The sequence below is a fragment of the Gymnodraco acuticeps genome, unplaced genomic scaffold (genome assembly GCF_902827175.1).
Source record: "Gymnodraco acuticeps unplaced genomic scaffold, fGymAcu1.1, whole genome shotgun sequence".
NCBI classification, from domain to species: Eukaryota; Metazoa; Chordata; class Actinopteri; order Perciformes; family Bathydraconidae; genus Gymnodraco; species Gymnodraco acuticeps.
This window is the reverse complement of record NW_022990534.1, coordinates 11,459-31,916: the sequence shown is the minus strand read 5'-3', so window position 1 is coordinate 31,916 and position 20,458 is coordinate 11,459. Positions and strand designations below refer to the sequence as shown.

General features: G+C 48.0%; 1 protein-coding gene across 1 annotated transcript in view; it reads left to right on the top strand.

The window, feature by feature from the left end:
* LOC117553386 (adhesion G-protein coupled receptor G6-like) overlaps positions 1-20,028 on the top strand; it is a gene marked incomplete at its 5' end in the record, with an annotated part of 45,383 nt that extends 25,355 nt beyond the window's left edge. The window contains one exon of the mRNA XM_034227286.1: positions 18,145-20,028. Coding sequence (XP_034083177.1) covers positions 18,145-18,356 — 212 coding nt within the window. The remainder of the gene's footprint in view (positions 1-18,144) is intronic.
* Between the last annotated feature and the right edge of the window lie 430 nt (positions 20,029-20,458).

Here is a 20,458-nt window from a genome sequence, read left to right as displayed (position 1 = left end):
ATAGCTGCTGGTGTAGCTAGAGCCTCAGTCCACTGGGTATCATCTATAGCTGCTAGTGTAGCTAGAGCCTCAGTCCACTGGGTATCATCTATAGCTGCTGGTGTAGCTAGAGCCTCAGTCCTCTGGGTATCATCTATAGCTGCTAGGTGTAGCTAGAGCCTCAGTCCACTGGGTATCATCTATAGCTGCTGGTGTAGCTAGAGCCTCAGTCCTCTGGGTATCATCTATAGCTGCTGGTGTAGCTAGAGCCTCAGTCCTCTGGGTATCATCTATAGCTGCTGGTGTAGCTAGAGCTTCAGTCCTCTGGGTATCATCTATAGCTGCTAGTGTAGCTAGAGCCTCAGTCCACTGGGTATCATCTATAGCTGCTAGTGTAGCTAGAGCCTCAGTCCACTGGGTATCATCTATAGCTGCTAGTGTAGCTAGAGCTTCAGTCCACTGGGTATCATCTATAGCTGCTAGTGTAGCTAGAGCTTCAGTCCCTCTGGGTATCATCTATAGCTGCTGGTGTAGCTAGAGCCTCAGTCCACTGGGTATCATCTATAGCTGCTGGTGTAGCTAGAGCTTCAGTCCACTGGGTATCATCTATAGCTGCTAGTGTAGCTAGAGCCTCAGTCCACTGGGTATCATCTATAGCTGCTGGTGTAGCTAGAGCCTCAGTCCACTGGGTATCATCTATAGCTGCTAGTGTAGCTAGAGCTTCAGTCCACTGGGTCTCATCTATAGCTGCTGGTGTAGCTAGAGCCTCAGTCCACTGGGTATCATCTATAGCTGCTAGTGTAGCTAGAGCCTCAGTCCACTGGGTATCATCTATAGCTGCTAGTGTAGCTAGAGCCTCAGTCCACTGGGTATCATCTATAGCTGCTTGTGTAGCTAGAGCTTCAGTCCACTGGGTATCATCTATAGCTGCTATTGTAGCTAGAGCTCAGTCCACTGGTAATCATCTATAGCTGTCTGGTGTAGCTAGAGCCTCAGTCCACTGGGTATCATCTATAGCTGCTAGTGTAGCTAGAGCTTCAGTCCACTGGGTATCATCTATAGCTGCTGGTTAGCTAGAGCTTCAGTCCACTGGTATCATCTATAGCTGCTAGTGTAGCTAGAGCCTCAGTCCACTTAGTATCATCTATAGCTGCTAGTGTAGCTAGAGCCTCAGTCCACTGGGTATCATCTATAGCTGCTAGTGTAGCTAGAGCCTCAGTCCACTGGGTATCATCTATAGCTGCTGGTGTAGCTAGAGCTTCAGTCCACTGGGTATCATCTATAGCTGCTAGTGTAGCTAGAGCCTCAGTCCACTGGGTATCATCTATAGCTGCTGGTGTAGCTAGAGCTTCAGTCCACTGGGTATCATCTATAGCTGCTAGTGTAGCTAGAGCCTCAGTCCACTGGGTATCATCTATAGTGCTGTGTAGCTAGAGCCTCAGTCCTCTGGGTATCATCTATAGCTGCTGGTGTAGCTAGCTAGAGCCTCAGTCCACTGGGTATCATCTATAGCTGCTAGTGTAGCTAGAGCCTCAGTCCTCTGGGTATCATCTATAGCTGCTAGTGTAGCTAGAGCCTCAGTCCACTGGGTATCATCTATAGCTGCTAGTGTAGCTAGAGCCTCAGTCCACTGGGTATCATCTATAGCTGCTAGTGTAGCTAGAGCCTCAGTCCACTGGGTATCATCTATAGCTGCTGGTGTAGCTAGAGCCTCAGTCCACTGGGTATCATCTATAGCTGCTAGTGTAGCTAGAGCTTCAGTCCACTGGGTATCATCTATAGCTGCTGGTGTAGCTAGAGCCTCAGTCCACTGGGTATCATCTATAGCTGCTGGTGTAGCTAGAGCCTCAGTCCTCTGGGTATCATCTATAGCTGCTAGTGTAGCTAGAGCCTCAGTCCTCTGGGTATCATCTATAGCTGCTAGTGTAGCTAGAGCTTCAGTCCACTGGGTAATCATCTATAGCTGCTAGTGTAGCTAGAGCTCAGTCCACTGGGTATCATCTATAGCTGCTAGTGTAGCTAGAGCCTCAGTCCACTGGGTATCATCTATAGCTGCTAGTGTAGCTAGAGCCCTCAGTCCTCTGGGTATCATCTATAGCTGCTAGTGTAGCTAGAGCTTCAGTCCACTGGGTATCATCTATAGCTGCTAGTGTAGCTAGAGCCTCAGTCCACTGGGTATCATCTATAGCTGCTAGTGTAGCTAGAGCTTCAGTCCACTGGGTATCATCTATAGCTGCTAGTGGTAGCTAGAGCCTCAGTCCACTGGGTATCATCTATAGCTGCTAGTGTAGCTAGAGCCTCAGTCCTCTGGGTATCATCTATAGCTGCTAGTGTAGCTAGAGCCTCAGTCCACTGGGTATCATTCTATAGCTGCTAGTGTAGCTAGAGCTTCAGTCCACTGGGTATCATCTATAGCTGCTGGTGTAGCTAGAGCCTCAGTCCACTGGGTATCATCTATAGCTTGCTAGTGTAGCTAGAGCCTCAGTCCACTGGGTATCATCTATAGCTGCTAGTGGAGCTAGAGCCTCAGTCCACTGGGTATCATCTATAGCTGCTAGTGTAGCTAGAGCCTCAGTCCACTGGGTATCATCTATAGCTGCTGGTGTAGCTAGAGCTTCAGTCCACTGGGTATCATCTATAGCTGCTAGTGTAGCTAGAGCCTCAGTCCACTGGGTATCATCTATAGCTGCTAGTGTAGCTAGAGCCTCAGTCCACTGGGTATCATCTATAGCGGCTGGTGTAGCTAGAGCCTCAGTCCACTGGGTATCATCTATAGCTGCTAGGTGTAGCTAGAGCCTCAGTCCACTGGGTATCATCTATAGCTGCTGTGTAGCTAGAGCCTCAGTCCACTGGGTATCATCTATAGCTGCTGTGTAGCTAGAGCCTCAGTCCTCTGGGTATCATCTATAGCTGCTGGTGTAGCTAGAGCCTCAGTCCACTGGGTATCATCTATAGCTGCTGTGTAGCTAGAGCCCAGTCCACTGGGTATCATCTATAGCTGCTAGTGTAGCTAGAGCTCAGTCCACTGGGTATCATCTATAGCTGCTGGTAGCTAGAGCTCAGTCCACTGGGTATCATCTATAGCTGCTAGTGTAGCTAGAGCCTCAGTCCTCTGGGTATCATCTATAGCTGCTGGTGTAGCTAGAGCTCAGTCCACTGGGTATCATCTATAGCTGCTAGTGTAGCTAGAGCCTCAGTCCTGGGTATCATCTATAGCTGCTGGTGTAGCTAGAGCCTCAGTCCACTGGGTATCATCTATAGCTGCTAGTGTAGCTAGAGCCTCAGTCCACTGGGTATCATCTATAGCTGCTAGTGTAGCTAGAGCCTCAGTCCACTGGGTATCATCTATAGCTGCTAGTGTAGCTAGAGCCTCAGTCCACTGGGTATCATCTATAGCTGCTAGTGTAGCTAGAGCCTCAGTCCACTGGGTATCATCTATAGCTGCTAGTGTAGCTAGACCTCAGTCCACTGGGTATCATCTATAGCTGCTAGTGTAGCTAGAGCTCAGTCCACTGGGTATCATCTATAGCTGCTAGTGTAGCTAGAGCCTCAGTCCACTGGGTATCATCTATAGCTGCTGTGTAGCTAGAGCCTCAGTCCACTGGGTATCATCTATAGCTGCTAGTGTAGCTAGAGCCTCAGTCCACTGGGTATCATCTATAGCTGCTGGTGTAGCTAGAGCTCAGTCCACTGGGTATCATCTATAGCTGCTGTGTAGCTAGAGCCTCAGTCCACTGGGTATCATCTATAGCTGCTGGTGTAGCTAGAGCCTCAGTCCACTGGGTATCATCTATAGCTGCTGGTGTAGCTAGAGCCTCAGTCCACTGGGTATCATCTATAGCTGCTAGTGTAGCTAGAGCCTCAGTCCACTGGGTATCATCTATAGCTGCTAGTGTAGCTAGAGCCTCAGTCCACTGGGTATCATCTATAGCTGCTAGTGTAGCTAGAGCCTCAGTCCTCTGGGTATCATCTATAGCTGCTAGTGTAGCTAGAGCCTCAGTCCACTGGGTATCATCTATAGCTGCTAGTGTAGCTAGAGCTCAGTCCACTCTGGGTATCATCTATAGCTGCTAGTGTAGCTAGAGCTCAGTCCACTGGGTATCATCTATAGCTGCTGGTGTAGCTAGAGCCGGTCCACTGGGTATCATCTATAGCTGCTAGTGTAGCTAGAGCCTTCAGTCCACTGGGTATCATCTATAGCTGCTAGTGTAGCTAGAGCTCAGTCCACTGGGTATCATCTATAGCTGCTGGTGTAGCTAGAGCCTCAGTCCACTGGGTATCATCTATAGCTGCTGTGTAGCTAGAGCCTCAGTCCACTGGGTATCATCTATAGCTGCTGGTGTAGCTAGAGCCTCAGTCCACTGGGTATCATCTATAGCTGCTGGTGTAGCTAGAGCCTCAGTCCACTGGGTATCATCTATAGCTGCTGGTGTAGCTAGAGCCTCAGTCCACTGGGTATCATCTATAGCTGCTGTGGTAGCTAGAGCCTCAGTCCACTGGGTATCATCTATAGCTGCTAGTGTAGCTAGAGCCTCAGTCCACTGGGTATCATCTATAGCTGCTGTGTAGCTAGAGCCTCAGTCCACTGGGTATCATCTAGAGCTGCTAGTGTAGCTAGAGCCTCAGATCCACTGGGTATCATCTATAGCTGCTAGTGTAGCTAGAGCTTCAGTCCACTGGGTATCATCTATAGCTGCTAGTGTAGCTAGAGCCTCAGTCCACTGGGTATCATCTATAGCTGCTAGTGTAGCTAGAGCCTCAGTCCACTGGGTATCATCTATAGCTGCTAGTGTAGCTAGAGCTTCAGTCCACTGGGTATCATCTATAGCTGCTAGTGTAGCTAGAGCCTCAGTCCACTGGGTATCATCTATAGCTGCTAGTGTAGCTAGAGCCTCAGTCCACTGGGTATCATCTATAGCTGCTAGTGTAGCTAGAGCCTCAGTCCACTGGGTATCATCTATAGCTGCTAGTGTAGCATAGAGCCTCAGTCCACTGGGTATCATCTATAGCTGCTAGTGTAGCTAGAGCCTCAGTCCACTGGGTATCATCTATAGCTGCTGTGTAGCTAGAGCCTCAGTCCACTGGGTATCATCTATAGCTGCTAGTGTAGCTAGAGCTTCAGTCCACTGGGGTATCATCTATAGCTGCCTGGTGTAGCTAGAGCCTCAGTCCACTGGGTATCATCTATAGCTGCTAGTGTAGCTAGAGCTTCAGTCCACTGGGTATCATCTATAGCTGCTAGTGTAGCTAGAGCCTCAGTCCACTGGGTATCATCTATAGCTGCTGGTGTAGCTAGAGCCTCAGTCCACTGGGTATCATCTATAGCTGCTGGTGTAGCTAGAGCCTCAGTCCTCTGGGTATCATCTATAGCTGCTAGTGTAGCTAGAGCCTCAGTCCTCTGGGTATCATCTATAGCTGCTAGTGTAGCTAGAGCCTCAGTCCTCTGGGTATCATCTATAGCTGCTAGTGTAGCTAGAGCCTCAGTCCACTGGGTATCATCTATAGCTGCTAGTGTAGCTAGAGCTTCAGTCCACTGGGTATCATCTATAGCTGCTAGTGTAGCTAGAGCTTCAGTCCACTGGGTATCATCTATAGCTGCTAGTGTAGCTAGAGCCTCAGTCCTCTGGGTATCATCTATAGCTGCTGGTGTAGCTAGAGCCTCAGTCCACTGGGTATCATCTATAGCTGCTGGTGTAGCTAGAGCTTCAGTCCTCTGGGTATCATCTATAGCTGCTAGTGTAGCTAGAGCTTCAGTCCACTGGGTATCATCTATAGCTGCTGGTGTAGCTAGAGCCTCAGTCCACTGGGTATCATCTATAGCTGCTGGTGTAGCTAGAGCCTCAGTCCACTGGGTATCATCTATAGCTGCTAGTGTAGCTAGAGCCTCAGTCCTCTGGGTATCATCTATAGCTGCTAGTGTAGCTAGAGCCTCAGTCCACTGGGTATCATCTATAGCTGCTGGTGTAGCTAGAGCCTCAGTCCACTGGGTATCATCTATAGCTGCTAGTGTAGCTAGAGCTTCAGTCCTCTGGGTATCATCTATAGCTGCTGGTGTAGCTAGAGCCTCAGTCCACTGGGTATCATCTATAGCTGCTAGTGTAGCTAGAGCCTCAGTCCACTGGGTATCATCTATAGCTGCTGTGTAGGCTAGAGCCTCAGTCCACTGGGTATCATCTATAGCTGCTAGTGGTAGCTAGAGCTTCAGTCCACTGGGTATCATCTATAGCTGCTGGTGTAGCTAGAGCCTCAGTCCACTGGGTATCATCTATAGCTGCTGGTGTAGCTAGAGCCTCAGTCCACTGGGTATCATCTATAGCTGCTAGTGTAGGCTAGAGCCTCAGTCCACTGGGTATCATATATAGCTGCTGGTGTAGCTAGAGCCTCAGTCCACTGGGTATCATCTATAGCTGCTAGTGTAGCTAGAGCCTCAGTCCACTGGGTATCATCTATAGCTGCTAGTGTAGCTAGAGCCTCAGTCCACTGGGTATCATATATAGCTGCTGGTGTAGCTAGAGTCCTCAGTCCACTGGGTATCATCTATAGCTGCTAGTGTACTAGAGCTTCAGTCCACTGGTATCATCTATAGCTGCTAGTGTAGCTAGAGCCTCAGTCCACTGGGTTATCATCTATAGCTGCTAGTGTAGCTAGAGCTTCAGTCCACTGGGTATCATCTATAGCTGCAGTGTAGCTAGAGCCTCAGTCCACTGGGTATCTCTATAGCTGCTAGTGTAGCTAGAGCCTCAGTCCTCTGGTATCATCTATAGCTGCTAGTGTAGCTAGAGCCTCAGTCCACTGGGTATCATCTATAGCTGCTAGTGTAGCTAGAGCCTCAGTCCTCTGGGTATCATCTATAGCTGCTGGTGTAGCTAGAGCCTCAGTCCACTGGGTATCATCTATAGCTGCTGGTGTAGCTAGAGCTTCAGTCCTCTGGGTATCATCTATAGCTGCTAGTGTAGCTAGAGCCTCAGTCCCTCTGGTATCATCTATAGCTGCTGGTGTAGCTAGAGCCTCAGTCCACTGGGTATCATCTATAGCTGCTGGTGTAGCTAGAGCCTCAGTCCACTGGGTATCATCTATAGCTGCTGGTGTAGCTAGAGCCTCACTCCTCTGGGTATCATCTATAGCTGCTAGTGTAGCTAGAGCCTCAGTCCTCTGGGTATCATCTATAGCTGCTAGTGTAGCTAGAGCCTCAGTCCACTGGGTATCATCTATAGCTGCTAGTGTAGCTAGAGCTTCAGTCCACTGGGTATCATGTATAGCTGCTGGTGTAGCTAGAGCCTCAGTCCACTGGGTATCATCTATAGCTGCTGGTGTAGCTAGAGCCTCAGTCCACTGGGTATCATCTATAGCTGCTAGTGTAGCTAGAGCTTCAGTCCACTGGGTATCATCTATAGCTGCTAGTGTAGCTAGAGCCTCAGTCCTCTGGGTATCATCTATAGCTGCTAGTGTAGCTAGAGCTTCAGTCCACTGGGTATCATCTATAGCTGCTGGTGTAGCTAGAGCCTCAGTCCACTGGGTATCATCTATAGCTGCTGGTGTAGCTAGAGCTTCAGTCCACTGGGTATCATCTATAGCTGCTAGTGTAGCTAGAGCCTCAGTCCACTGGGTATCATCTATAGCTGCTGGTGTAGCTAGAGCCTCAGTCCTCTGGGTATCATCTATAGCTGCTAGTGTAGCTCGAGCCTCAGTCCACTGGGTATCATCTATAGCTCCTAGTGTAGCTAGAGCCTCAGTCCTCTGGGTATCATCTATAGCTGCTAGTGTAGCTAGAGCCTCAGTCCACTGGGTATCATCTATAGCTGCTAGTGTAGCTAGAGCCTCAGTCCACTGGGTATCATCTATAGCTGCTAGTGTAGCTCGAGCTTCAGTCCACTGGGTATCATCTATAGCTGCTAGTGTAGCTCGAGCTTCAGTCCACTGGGTATCATCTATAGCTGCTAGTGTAGCTAGAGCCTCAGTCCACTGGGTATCATCTATAGCTGCTAGTGTAGCTAGAGCTTCAGTCCACTGGGTATCATCTATAGCTGCTAGTGTAGCTAGAGCCTCAGTCCACTGGGTATCATCTATAGCTGCTGGTGTAGCTAGAGCCTCAGTCCACTGGGTATCATCTATAGCTGCTAGTGTAGCTAGAGCTTCAGTCCTCTGGGTATCATCTATAGCTGCTAGTGTAGCTAGAGCCTCAGTCCACTGGGTATCATCTATAGCTGCTAGTGTAGCTAGAGCCTCAGTCCACTGGGTATCATCTATAGCTGCTAGTGTAGCTAGAGCCTCAGTCCACTGGGTATCATCTATAGCTGCTGGTGTAGCTAGAGCCTCAGTCCACTGGGTATCATCTATAGCTGCTAGTGTAGCTAGAGCCTCAGTCCACTGGGTATCATCTATAGCTGCTAGTGTAGCTCGAGCTTCAGTCCTCTGGGTATCATCTATAGCTGCTAGTGTAGCTAGAGCCTCAGTCCACTGGGTATCATCTATAGCTGCTAGTGTAGCTAGAGCCTCAGTCCTCTGGGTATCATCTATAGCTGCTAGTGTAGCTAGAGCTTCAGTCCACTGGGTATCATCTATAGCTGCTGGTGTAGCTAGAGCCTCAGTCCACTGGGTATCATCTATAGCTGCTGGTGTAGCTAGAGCTTCAGTCCTCTGGGTATCATCTATAGCTGTTAGTGTAGCTAGAGCCTCAGTCCACTGGGTATCATCTATAGCTGCTAGTGTAGCTAGAGCTTCAGTCCTCTGGGTATCATCTATAGCTGCTGGTGTAGCTAGAGCCTCAGTCCTCTGGGTATCATCTATAGCTGCTGGTGTAGCTAGAGCCTCAGTCCACTGGGTATCATCTATAGCTGCTAGTGTAGCTAGAGCTTCAGTCCACTGGGTATCATCTATAGCTGCTAGTGTAGCTAGAGCCTCAGTCCACTGGGTATCATCTATAGCTGCTAGTGTAGCTAGAGCCTCAGTCCACTGGGTATCATCTATAGCTGCTGGTGTAGCTAGAGCCTTCAGTCCACTGGGTATCATCTATAGCTGCTAGTGTAGCTAGAGCTTCAGTCCCTGGGTATCATCTATAGCTGCTAGTGTAGCTAGAGCCTCAGTCCACTGGGTATCATCTATAGCTGCTGGTGTAGCTAGAGCCTCAGTCCACTGGGTATCATCTATAGCTGCTAGTGTAGCTAGAGCCTCAGTCCACTGGGTATCATCTAATAGCTGCTAGTGTAGCTAGAGCCTCAGTCCACTGGGTATCATCTATAGCTGCTAGTGTAGCTAGAGCCTCAGTCCACTGGGTATCATCTATAGCTGCTGGTGTAGCTAGAGCCTCAGTCCACTGGGTATCATCTATAGCTGCTAGTGTAGCTAGAGCCTCAGTCCACTGGGGTATCATCTATAGCTGCTAGTGTAGCTAGAGCCTCAGTCCCTGGGTATCATCTATAGCTGCTAGGTGTAGCTAGAGCCTCAGTCCTCTGGGTATCATCTATAGCTGCTGGTGTAGCTAGAGCCTCAGTCCACTGGGTATCATCTATAGCTGCTGGTGTAGCTAGAGCCTCAGTCCACTGGGTATCATCTATAGCTGCTGGTGTAGCTAGAGCCTCAGTCCTCTGGGTATCATCTATAGCTGCTGGTGTAGCTAGAGCCTCAGTCCACTGGGTATCATCTATAGCTGCTAGTGTAGCTAGAGCTTCAGTCCACTGGGTATCATCTATAGCTGCTAGTGTAGCTAGAGCTTCAGTCCACTGGGTATCATCTATAGCTGCTAGTGTAGCTAGAGCCTCAGTCCACTGGGTATCATCTATAGCTGCTAGTGTAGCTAGAGCTTCAGTCCACTGGGTATCATCTATAGCTGCTAGTGTAGCTAGAGCTTCAGTCCACTGGGTATCATCTATAGCTGCTAGTGTAGCTAGAGCCTCAGTCCTCTGGGTATCATCTATAGCTGCTGGTGTAGCTAGAGCCTCAGTCCACTGGGTATCATCTATAGCTGCTAGTGTAGCTCGAGCCTCAGTCCACTGGGTATCATCTATAGCTGCTAGTGTAGCTAGAGCCTCAGTCCACTGGGTATCATCTATAGCTGCTAGTGTAGCTAGAGCCTCAGTCCACTGGGTATCATCTATAGCTGCTAGTGTAGCTAGAGCCTCAGTCCACTGGGTATCATCTATAGCTGCTAGTGTAGCTAGAGCCTCAGTCCACTGGGTATCATCTATAGCTGCTAGTGTAGCTCGAGCCTCAGTCCACTGGGTATCATCAATAGCTGCTAGTGTAGCTAGAGCCTCAGTCCACTGGGTATCATCTATAGCTGCTAGTGTAGCTAGAGCCTCAGTCCACTGGGTATCATCTATAGCTGCTGGTGTAGCTAGAGCTTCAGTCCACTGGGTATCATCTATAGCTGCTGGTGTAGCTAGAGCTTCAGTCCTCTGGGTATCATCTATAGCTGCTGGTGTAGCTAGAGCCTCAGTCCACTGGGTATCATCTATAGCTGCTAGTGTAGCTAGAGCTTCAGTCCACTGGGTATCATCTATAGCTGCTAGTGTAGCTAGAGCCTCAGTCCTCTGGGTATCATCTATAGCTGCTGGTGTAGCTAGAGCCTCAGTCCACTGGGTATCATCTATAGCTGCTAGTGTAGCTAGAGCCTCAGTCCACTGGGTATCATCTATAGCTGCTAGTGTAGCTAGAGCCTCAGTCCACTGGGTATCATCTATAGCTGCTGGTGTAGCTAGAGCCTCAGTCCACTGGGTATCATCTATAGCTGCTAGTGTAGCTAGAGCCTCAGTCCACTGGGTATCATCTATAGCTGCTGGTGTAGCTAGAGCTTCAGTCCTCTGGGTATCATCTATAGCTGCTGGTGTAGCTAGAGCCTCAGTCCACTGGGTATCATCTATAGCTGCTAGTGTAGCTAGAGCCTCAGTCCACTGGGTATCATCTATAGCTGCTAGTGTAGCTAGAGCCTCAGTCCACTGGGTATCATCTATAGCTGCTGGTGTAGCTAGAGTCTCAGTCCTCTGGGTATCATCTATAGCTGCTGGTGTAGCTAGAGCCTCAGTCCACTGGGTATCATCTATAGCTGCTATAGCTGCTAGTGTAGCTAGAGCCTCAGTCCACTGGGTATCTATAGGCTGCTGTGTAGCTAGCCTCAGTCCACTGGGTAGCATCTAGCTCTAGTGTAGCTAGAGCCTCAGTCCACTGGGTATCATCTATAGCTGCTAGTGTAGCTAGAGCCTCAGTCCACTGGGTATCATCTATAGCTGCTAGTGTAGCTAGAGCCTCAGTCCACTGGGTATCATCTATAGCTACTAGTGTAGCTAGAGCCTCAGTCCACTGGGTATCATCTATAGCTGCTAGTGTAGCTAGAGCCTCAGTCCACTGGGTATCATCTATAGCTGCTAGTGTAGCTAGAGCTTCAGTCCACTGGGTATCATCTATAGCTGCTAGTGTAGCTAGAGCCTCAGTCCACTGGGTATCATCTATAGCTGCTAGTGTAGCTAGAGCCTCAGTCCACTGGGTATCATCTATAGCTGCTAGTGTAGCTAGAGCCTCAGTCCACTGGGTATCATCTATAGCTGCTAGTGTAGCTAGAGCCTCAGTCCACTGGGTATCATCTATAGCTGCTGGTGTAGCTAGAGCCTCAGTCCACTGGGTATCATCTATAGCTGCTAGTGTAGCTAGAGCCTCAGTCCCACTGGGTATCATCTATAGCTGCTAGTGTAGCTAGAGCCTCAGTCCACTGGGTATCATCTATAGCTGCTAGTGTAGCTAGAGCCTCAGTCCACTGGGTATCATCTATAGCTGCTAGTGTAGCTAGAGCCTCAGTCCACTGGGTATCATCTATAGCTGCTGGTGTAGCTAGAGCCTCAGTCCACTGGGTATCATCTATAGCTGCTAGTGTAGCTAGAGCCTCAGTCCACTGGGTATCATCTATAGCTGCTGGTGTAGCTAGAGCCTCAGTCCACTGGGTATCATCTATAGCTGCTAGTGTAGCTAGAGCCTCAGTCCACTGTGTGTATCATCTATAGCTGCTAGTGTAGCTAGCTAGAGCCTCAGTCCACTGGGTATCATCTATAGCTGCTAGTGTAGCTAGAGCCTCAGTTCACTGGGTATCATCTATAGCTGCTGGTGTAGCTAGAGCCTCAGTCCACTGGGTATCATCTTAAGTGTCACAACAGGAAACCCGGCATTAGGGTGACGATGATGGGGATTATGTGAGGGGAATTTATACACTACAAAAACTCAAAATCTGGCCAAGTATATTAGTCTAATATCTGTAGAATATGTGTCGACACCTGCCATAAGACACAATAAGGTCAGAAGTGACACTGCAGGGAGATATCGGGTCTTGTTTTTAGACAATGCATCGTCTTGTTTTGAGTTGTCTCTCAGATGAAACATGTGTTTTTACATATTTATTGGAAAATCAGTAAATCAGGAGAGACTTCTCTTTGTCTAAAGAAAATGTATTGACACATGCCATATGATAAATGTTAAGTCTTTGGCGATTGGACCCCGATCCTGAAATGGTATATCTAAAGGGGAAAGAACTTGCGCTGAGCTTTATAAACAGAAAACTTTGGAGCATTTCCTGATTCTGGTCAGATATAGGTCAAAATAATGTTTCTGCCAGATAATTAAAAGATCTGATTTATCTAAATATCGCGTCTTATTTCAAGAAATCTTCCAAGCTAATTACCAATCTTTGCACTTATTTCAAGTGAAAACAGCTTGTTTTCATTATTGTTGAACTTGTTTTTGGAGCAGCGTTCTTCAGGTCACGTGCAGAGGGAGCTGTATGTTTTAAATGTGGCGTTTCCCCAGTAAGCTGCCCTACCCTGAGGTTATTATGAAACTCTCGGCCAATGATGCAACAAAAAACGAACTGCTTTCTGAGTGCTTTGACTCTGTTTGGAGTCAGATCTGTTCGGCTCCTTAATGTTTTCGTTGGCAGCCCCATCAGAACAGCGTGGCGCTCCATAAAGCACCAGCCGCTTCCCACCCTGTTCTCTGAAGCTCCACCAACACATATCTCCGGATAAACCCATGACGTTATCCCAGAGCCTTCCAGACCCAGCACACAGTGCAGCATAATGATACCCAAACACACCACGCTCTGTAGTTCCTACACAGCCATGCATTCTGACCATTGAGCTGGGGATCAGGAGGAAGATGAAATGTGTGTCTGAATGAAGCTGCTGATGTGGAGCTTCCTCAGGATCCAGCGAGGCTTCACTCAGCCTCGGGAGGGGGCAACGCCAAACCAAGCAACTTCAGCTAGAAGAGAAACAAAAGTGAAAGAACATCAGACCAACCAGACTGAGAAGAGAAACAGTTCAAGTCAGAGCACTGATACCAAGAAGGGAAAAGATATCTGATGGTCAGCAACATGTCTTTGCATCCATCGCCCCAGTTCTTCCCACAGAGATTATATTGGGAGAGTGGGAAGCAGTTGTTCTTCATCCAGCTCAGGTGTCCAATGAAACTGCTCAAAAGGTTTGTGACACTGCATTGGGAATGGATCTGACATGTGACTTCCATTGTGAGGCTGTCTCCGTCTCAGAGTTAGTCGTCTCATAACTCTTACGGCCCGTCCACACTACAGCTTCAAAAAAAGCTTGGAGCTGGGCGTGTCTGAAGCTCGACCAACAACCAATCACATGAATCTCCCGCCCCTGACACACAAGCAGCGGTTTGATTGGCTAGAGCTTGTACTGGCATATGATTTGATTGGCGCTTCCACCGAAAGCTTCAGAAGCTTCAAAAGTTGAACATTGCTCAACTTTTGCAGCCTGAAACGCCAGGCTCTGCTTCCCACAATGCAGTTCGGCGAAAAGTGACGTCACCCCATTCAAAGTGAAGCTGTCGAAGCTGTAGTGTGGAGGGGCCGTAAGAGTTTGTCAGTATGTCTGAAATGACTAGGTTAGCTGCGTTAGCTAGCTAGCTTACAGCAGATCTGCAGTCACATCAGAAGGAGTCATGTGACCACTTTGTTAAATAAGACGAGACAACATTTTAGGTACGTTTCCAACAACGGAGACAGTTGTTCAGCTTTATCACCCTGAACGCCACCAAGGTGCCAAATGTGTGCGTCACTCTTTAGTGTCCCCTGGTCTCCCAGCTGTGTGCGTCACTCTTTAGTGTCCCCTGGTCTCCCTACTGTGTGCGTCACTCTTTAGTGTCCCCTGGTCTCCCAGCTGTGTGCGTCACTCTTTAGTGTCCCCTGGTCTCCCAGCTGTGTGCGTCACTCTTTAGTGTCCCCTGGTCTCCCAGCTGTGTGCGTCACTCTTTAGTGTCCCCTGGTCTCCCAGCTGTGTGCGTCACTCTTTAGTGTCCCCTGGTCTCCCAGCTGTGTGCGTCACTCTTTAGTGTCCCCTGGTCTCCAGCTGTGTGCGTCACTCTTTAGTGTCCCCTGGTCTCCCAGCTGTGTGCGTCACTCTTTAGTGTCCCCTGGTCTCCCAGCTGTGTGCGTCACTCTTTAGTGTCCCCTGGTCTCCCAGCTGTGTGCGTCACTCTTTAGTGTCCCCTGGTCTCCCAGCTGTGTGCGTCACTCTTTAGTGTCCCTGGTCTCCCAGCTGTGTGCGTCACTCTTTAGTGTCCCCTGGTCTCCCAGCTGTGTGCGTCACTCTTTAGTGTCCCTCTGGTCTCCCAGCTGTGTGCGTCACCTCTTAGTGTCCCCTGGTCTCCCAGCTGTGTGCGTCACTCTTTAGTGTCCCCTGGTCTCCCAAGCTGTGGTGCGTCACTCTTTAGTGTCCCCTGGTCTCCCAGCTGTGTGGCGTCACTCTTTAGTGTCCCCTGGTCTCCCAGCGGTGTGCGTCACTCTTTAGTGTCCCCTGGTCTCCCAGCTGTGTGCGTCACTCTTTAGTGTCCCCTGGTCTCCAGCTGTGTGCGTCACTCTTTAGTGTCCCCTGGTCTCCCAGCTGTGTGCGTCACTCTTTAGTGTCCCCTGGTCTCCCAGCTGTGTGCGTCACTCTTTAGTGTATCCATGGTCTCCCAGCTGTGTGCGTCACTCTTTAGTGTCCCCTGGTCTCCCAGCTGTGTGCGTCACTCTTTAGTGTCCCCTGGTCTCCCAGCTGTGTGCGTCACTCTTTAGTGTCCCCTGGTCTCCCCAGGCTGTGTGCGTCACTCTTTAGTGTCCCCTGGTCTCCCAGCTGTGTGCGTCACTCTTTTAGGTCCCCTGGTCTCCCAGCTGTGTGCGTCACTCTTTAGTGTCCCCTGGTCTCCCAGCTGTGTGCGTCACTCTTTAGTGTCCCATGTCTCCCAGCTGTGTGCGTCACTCTTTAGTGTCCCCTGGTCTCCCAGCTGTGTGCGTCACTCTTTAGTGTCCCCTGGTCTCCCAGCTGTGTGCGTCACTCTTTAGGTGTCCCCTGGTCCTCCCAGCCTGTGTGCGTCACTCTTTAGTGTCCCCTGGTCTCCCAGCTGTGTGCGTCACTCTTTAGTGTCCTGTCTCCCAGCTGTGGCGTCACTCTTTACTGTCCCTGGTCTCCTAGCTGTGTGCGTCACTCTTTAGTGTCCCCTGGTCTCCCAGCTGTGTGCGTCACTCTTAGTGTCCCCTGGTCTCCCAGCTGTGTGCGTCACTCTTTAGTGTCCCCTGGTCTCCCAGCTGTGTGCGTCACTCTTTAGTGTCCTCTGGTCTCCCAGCTGTGTGCGTCACTCTTTAGTGTCCCCTGGTCTCCCAGCTGTGTGCGTCACTCTTTAGTGTCCCCTGGTCTCCCAGCTGTGTGCGTCACTCTTTAGTGTCCCCTGGTCTCCCAGCTGTGTGCGTCACTCTTTAGTGTCCCCTGGTCTCCAGCTGCGCATGTCTCCTCAAGCTGCTGAATGTTCTCTAAACGCTGCATGTGTTGCTGAAGATGTTTCTTCATGTGGAACATTTGGGTTTTTATATCTGCATCTGTTTCTCCTGATGGAAGAGTTTTGTTGTATTGTGTTTGCACCTGTCGGCAGAGATGTTCACAAGTCTTTGGTCACGAGTCCAAGTCAAGTCTCAAGTCTCTAAAAAATAAAAGTCTCATGTCTCTTCTGGTTGTAATAAGCCTTCTATTGTCTGCTGCTATCCAGTCTGTTAAGAATACTGCACAGCTATATCTAAGACATTCAAAGCATTGACTGTATTATTATCACTCCTATATCTATTAGCATACAGTATCAGTACTGATTAGTTGTTTGTTATATGATCACTTTAAACAGGCTATTGCAATGTGAGGACAAACATCACACTTTAGCTAAATGCAAACAACTTATAAGCAAAACACTTCAGAATCAGAAATCAGTATCACAAATACTTTATTAATCCCCCGCAGGGAAACTGTGTTAAAAGTACTTCAAAGTAAACATTTGTTCTGTGCCATTTGCAACTAAAAAAACTATTGCTGCAATATTATCAGAAATATACTGAACTGGTGATATTAAAACATGACCTGTTCCAAAAGAGATATCTACCATTAACACCATTTACCAGCCAGATGCTGGTAAATCATGCAAGTGGCTGGTACTGTATGTTGCACGCACCAGCCACAAATAACAATGGCAATCTATTGAGTGGCTGGTAACATTTCAACATTCACTAGGCTAGCCATTTGGCCAGTGGACAAAAATGTTCAAATTTGACCTCTGCAACCGTATTGTTTAATTACACTGGGTCTCTAATGACATCTTTTAAGTCTACTATAAATAAACATATTCCTCTATCCTCTCACTCAAACCCAGTGTAATGGTAACCTGATAAACCTGTAACATTAACGTTACGTGGTCAACAATAAACCTGTAACCTGCCTATAAACCGACAGATGTATTTATGTATGGAACTATGTATTTTTCTACGTTTAACGTTAGCCAGTAGATGGTGGCAGCGGAACGTAATGATTAACGTTACCGACCTTTTTTATGTCATGTCAAGAGTTGGATGTCAACGCCACTCAACGCAAACAAGTGTGACAAGCAAACATTCACTCCTCTTTTCAAATATTCAGTTACAAAGCTAGTAGCAAGCTAAGTTAACATTACATAGCTGATGCTGAGCTAAACATGTTTGCTAACCGTCCATATGCGTTAATGTGACTGACCTCTACGGGTGAGTTTTCAAGTGCCTGATGAAATGTGACGTTGTTGCACCAGCATCCTTGATTTTAATATTGCAGACTTTGCAGTGTGCGCTCCTTTTGTTGGTGCCGCCGGCGTTTTGTTCGAAGTTGTTATAGTTGAACCTAATTACAAGCGGTACAGCTGCAGGTGTGCCGCCGGTCGCCATGGTGTTACCATGATGTTAATGTTAAAGGTGGGGTAGGTACGTTTGAGAAACCGGCTGAGATACACTTTTTGTTATATTCCATGGAATGCTTTTAACATCCCGATAGCCGGCCCGGCTAAAGTAACTGGATGGCCTACCTGCCTGTCAGCCTCCCATCGGGGCACAAACTTATCTCGTGCCCTCATTGGTCATGTGCGCGTTCGTGTGTGTTGGAGGAGGGGCTCTGTGAGGAAGTGGCAGATTTTCTCCGGTTGTGTATTTTCAAATTCTAGCGCACTCGAGCCGGTTTCTCAAACTTACCTACCCCACTTTTAATACGCCAAAAATAGAAAACACAATGATTGTTCACGAGTCCCCAAAACACGAGTCCAAGTCGAGTCCGAAGTCTTTTGAGCAGGAGTCCAAGTCAAGTCTGAAGTCTCTGTGTGCGACTTAAGTGCGACTCGAGTCCCCATCTCTGCCCGTCGGCCTCCGTACTTATTGACCCAAAGTACCTACAGCAGAATCTGAGAACCTTTTCTAAGCATGTTTCCATGAAAAGGATCCCCGATTAAATCAAAACCCCCAGGACCGAGAGCTTAGTGTGGTCACATATATGTTCAAGATACATTTCCATGACCTTTTTAGATGTTTTCATAAATAACACATTCTGTAGACGGCTGGCTCCAGGCCATGTTTGGTGTGAAGCGGGTGGTGCCAGAGGTTATTGCATCAACATCTCTCCCCGTGAACATATATGATGAACACAGAATCATAAGATGTCCCTCCCTCCCATTCCTCTCCCTGCTTTGCTCTCTGGGAAAGGTTGAACCTGTCGTGTTTTCTTGCTGGGAAATATTATACATTATTTTATAAAATATGTATAAGAGCATACCACCTTAATTAAATCTGTGATAGGGTCTCCACCTCACATTGAGATCAGATAATAATCCACTTCTTCTCTCCCCCCCCCCCAGATAAATGTTTCTCCAACCAGACCAGCCCCAAGTGTGTCTCCTCCTCCTCTTCCTCCTCAGAGGCGGAGCCCAACTCTTCTTCCTCCTCGTCCTCCATCCTCCCCGTCAGCCAGATGATCGACAAGGTGAAAGGTTACTGCTCCACGCGCTCCGACAACTTCTACAAGAACATCATCATGTCCGACAGCTTCGCCCACAGCACCCGCTTCTAGAGCGCCGACCCAGGGCAGACCCTTCCTCCCTGGAACGTTCTAGAAAAGCTTGTGACACCATCCTCCCATCAGCTTCTGTTAAAGGTTCCCTCATGAAGCGCCACGGTGGAAGCTGCCGCGCGCTCTTCTGGAACCGCCCACCAGGTTATTTAAGGGTTTCACAACGTTTCGCCCAAAGACTTCTTCTTCTATTCTAGAACTCTTTTCCAGGACGCTTCAAAGACTTCTGACGGTGCGTTCACACGGGACTCGAAGCAAACGTTTTTTCCGTGTGTCGGTTGTTGCTGATTTATTTATGCTTATATGACGTAGTTTTGAGTGTCGTAGTGCTAATGTTAGCGTAGCTTAGCCGTAATGGATCTTACTCCCTCCAGAGTTCCCGCCTCCTCTCTGCCGTGTGATCGGTTAAACACAAACGACGAGGCAGTCAAACTCTCCTCTGTGACGGTGTGGAAGCAACTTAAGAGCCATTACAGAAGCTCCTTCTGACTTCGTGTTCTGGAACATTTCAGTTGTTCTGCCCACTCGGTGTCTCTTTCTCTAAAATATCTACATCATTCCCATCCTCCCCGCTTTCTCCTGGACCTTTGAATCAGAAAAGTAGCAACAACTCACCATGTTTTATTATCTTAACATAAATGTGCCTTTCCATGGAAAAGGCTCCAAACCTGAACCCGCTAAACTCCCCGAGCCGAAGTAAAGATAATCACGGATAATCACGTGATGCTTTGAAACCCCAGAGGCTCCTGGGTAATCAGAGGACGCTGATGTGATTCTACTGTATCATCGACCTGGCTGCCAGACTGTACCCGAGGAAGAGGAAGAGAGGGGAGGAAGGTAGATAAGAATCGTTCTGTTTTTAATACTGTGATGTTTGTTTGAGCTATCCGTGTGTGGGTAGCCACGTGTAAATATTGATGATTATCTATTCCATGTGCCTTAGTCTATAGTGTTACAATGGTTGCTTTTGTTCATGCCTTCACGGGGTCCTGGTGGTCTCCGCCACTGTACATACAAACCAATCCCCCCCCCCCTGCTCACCTTGGTGGGAAACATATGGTGACAAAAAGGGACGAGATTATAGGATGTACCAGAACCGTTTATGAGTACTGTAGAGTAGTTCCTCTTCTGAAAGCTACACACCAATTAAACGATTATTCTGAACATATTTACAAACTGTTTTTATGTATATTATCTTTCAAAAACGCCCGAGCACATTTTGAATTAGTGTTGGAGTTATTGAGACGAATGTAGTTCACGTTATTGTTTTATTGTCTCAACGTTTAGCGAACGGAAATATCTCTCTCCAAAAGTCTCCGAATGGCAGATTGGACTCATTATGAGTGGATGGTTGGCGGTTTGAGAAAAGATAATACAAAAACACGATAATGCCAGTTGGCCGGTGAAGCTCGGGGCGTGACAGCCAAAGTTTAGCAATTAAACTCTCATTTATGGTCGCAGCATGGAGAGAAACGCAGCGAGAAGTCCTGAGGTTGGTAACAGCTCTGTGTTGATGGAAAGACTCTCCGTCAGTTCTTAGAAATCAAAGAATAATGCTCATAGTTTGGGATAAAGTCAGCAGGGTTAGGAGCACCACCACCCAAACACAATGGAGGTGGATGGGAGGGATCTTCTGGTGTTTAAATACTCTTCAACAACAATGTCCTGATCGTTTTTGAAAATATGTATTGTTGGGAAGACGCTTCTTGGGATGAAATAGAGATCTAAACATCTCAGGACAAACAATGTCTTATTTCTTCTTTATGTGTTTTGCCCCTTTAATAAAACGTGGTGTATATAAAGTGTCTTTAGTCCGCTTGACTAAGTTTCATCCACATTTACTCCTCAAATATATTCCCAAAGATTAAAGTCTACATATCAGTTTGGAGTATGTTCCCATTATTCCTTCATTTTGTAAAAATATTGCTGCAGTTTTTACATTTGGTGTGAATCATGCAAAGCCAGACAAGTCAACAAGCAAAGAAGAGTAACTTCAATCATTTTCCATAAATGTTTGAACTTGTGAGGATAATGTTCCTCTTCTGGCGCATGTAGAGCGCGCAGTCATCAGCGAAGACACAGTCACCTGGCAGAAAGTCCTG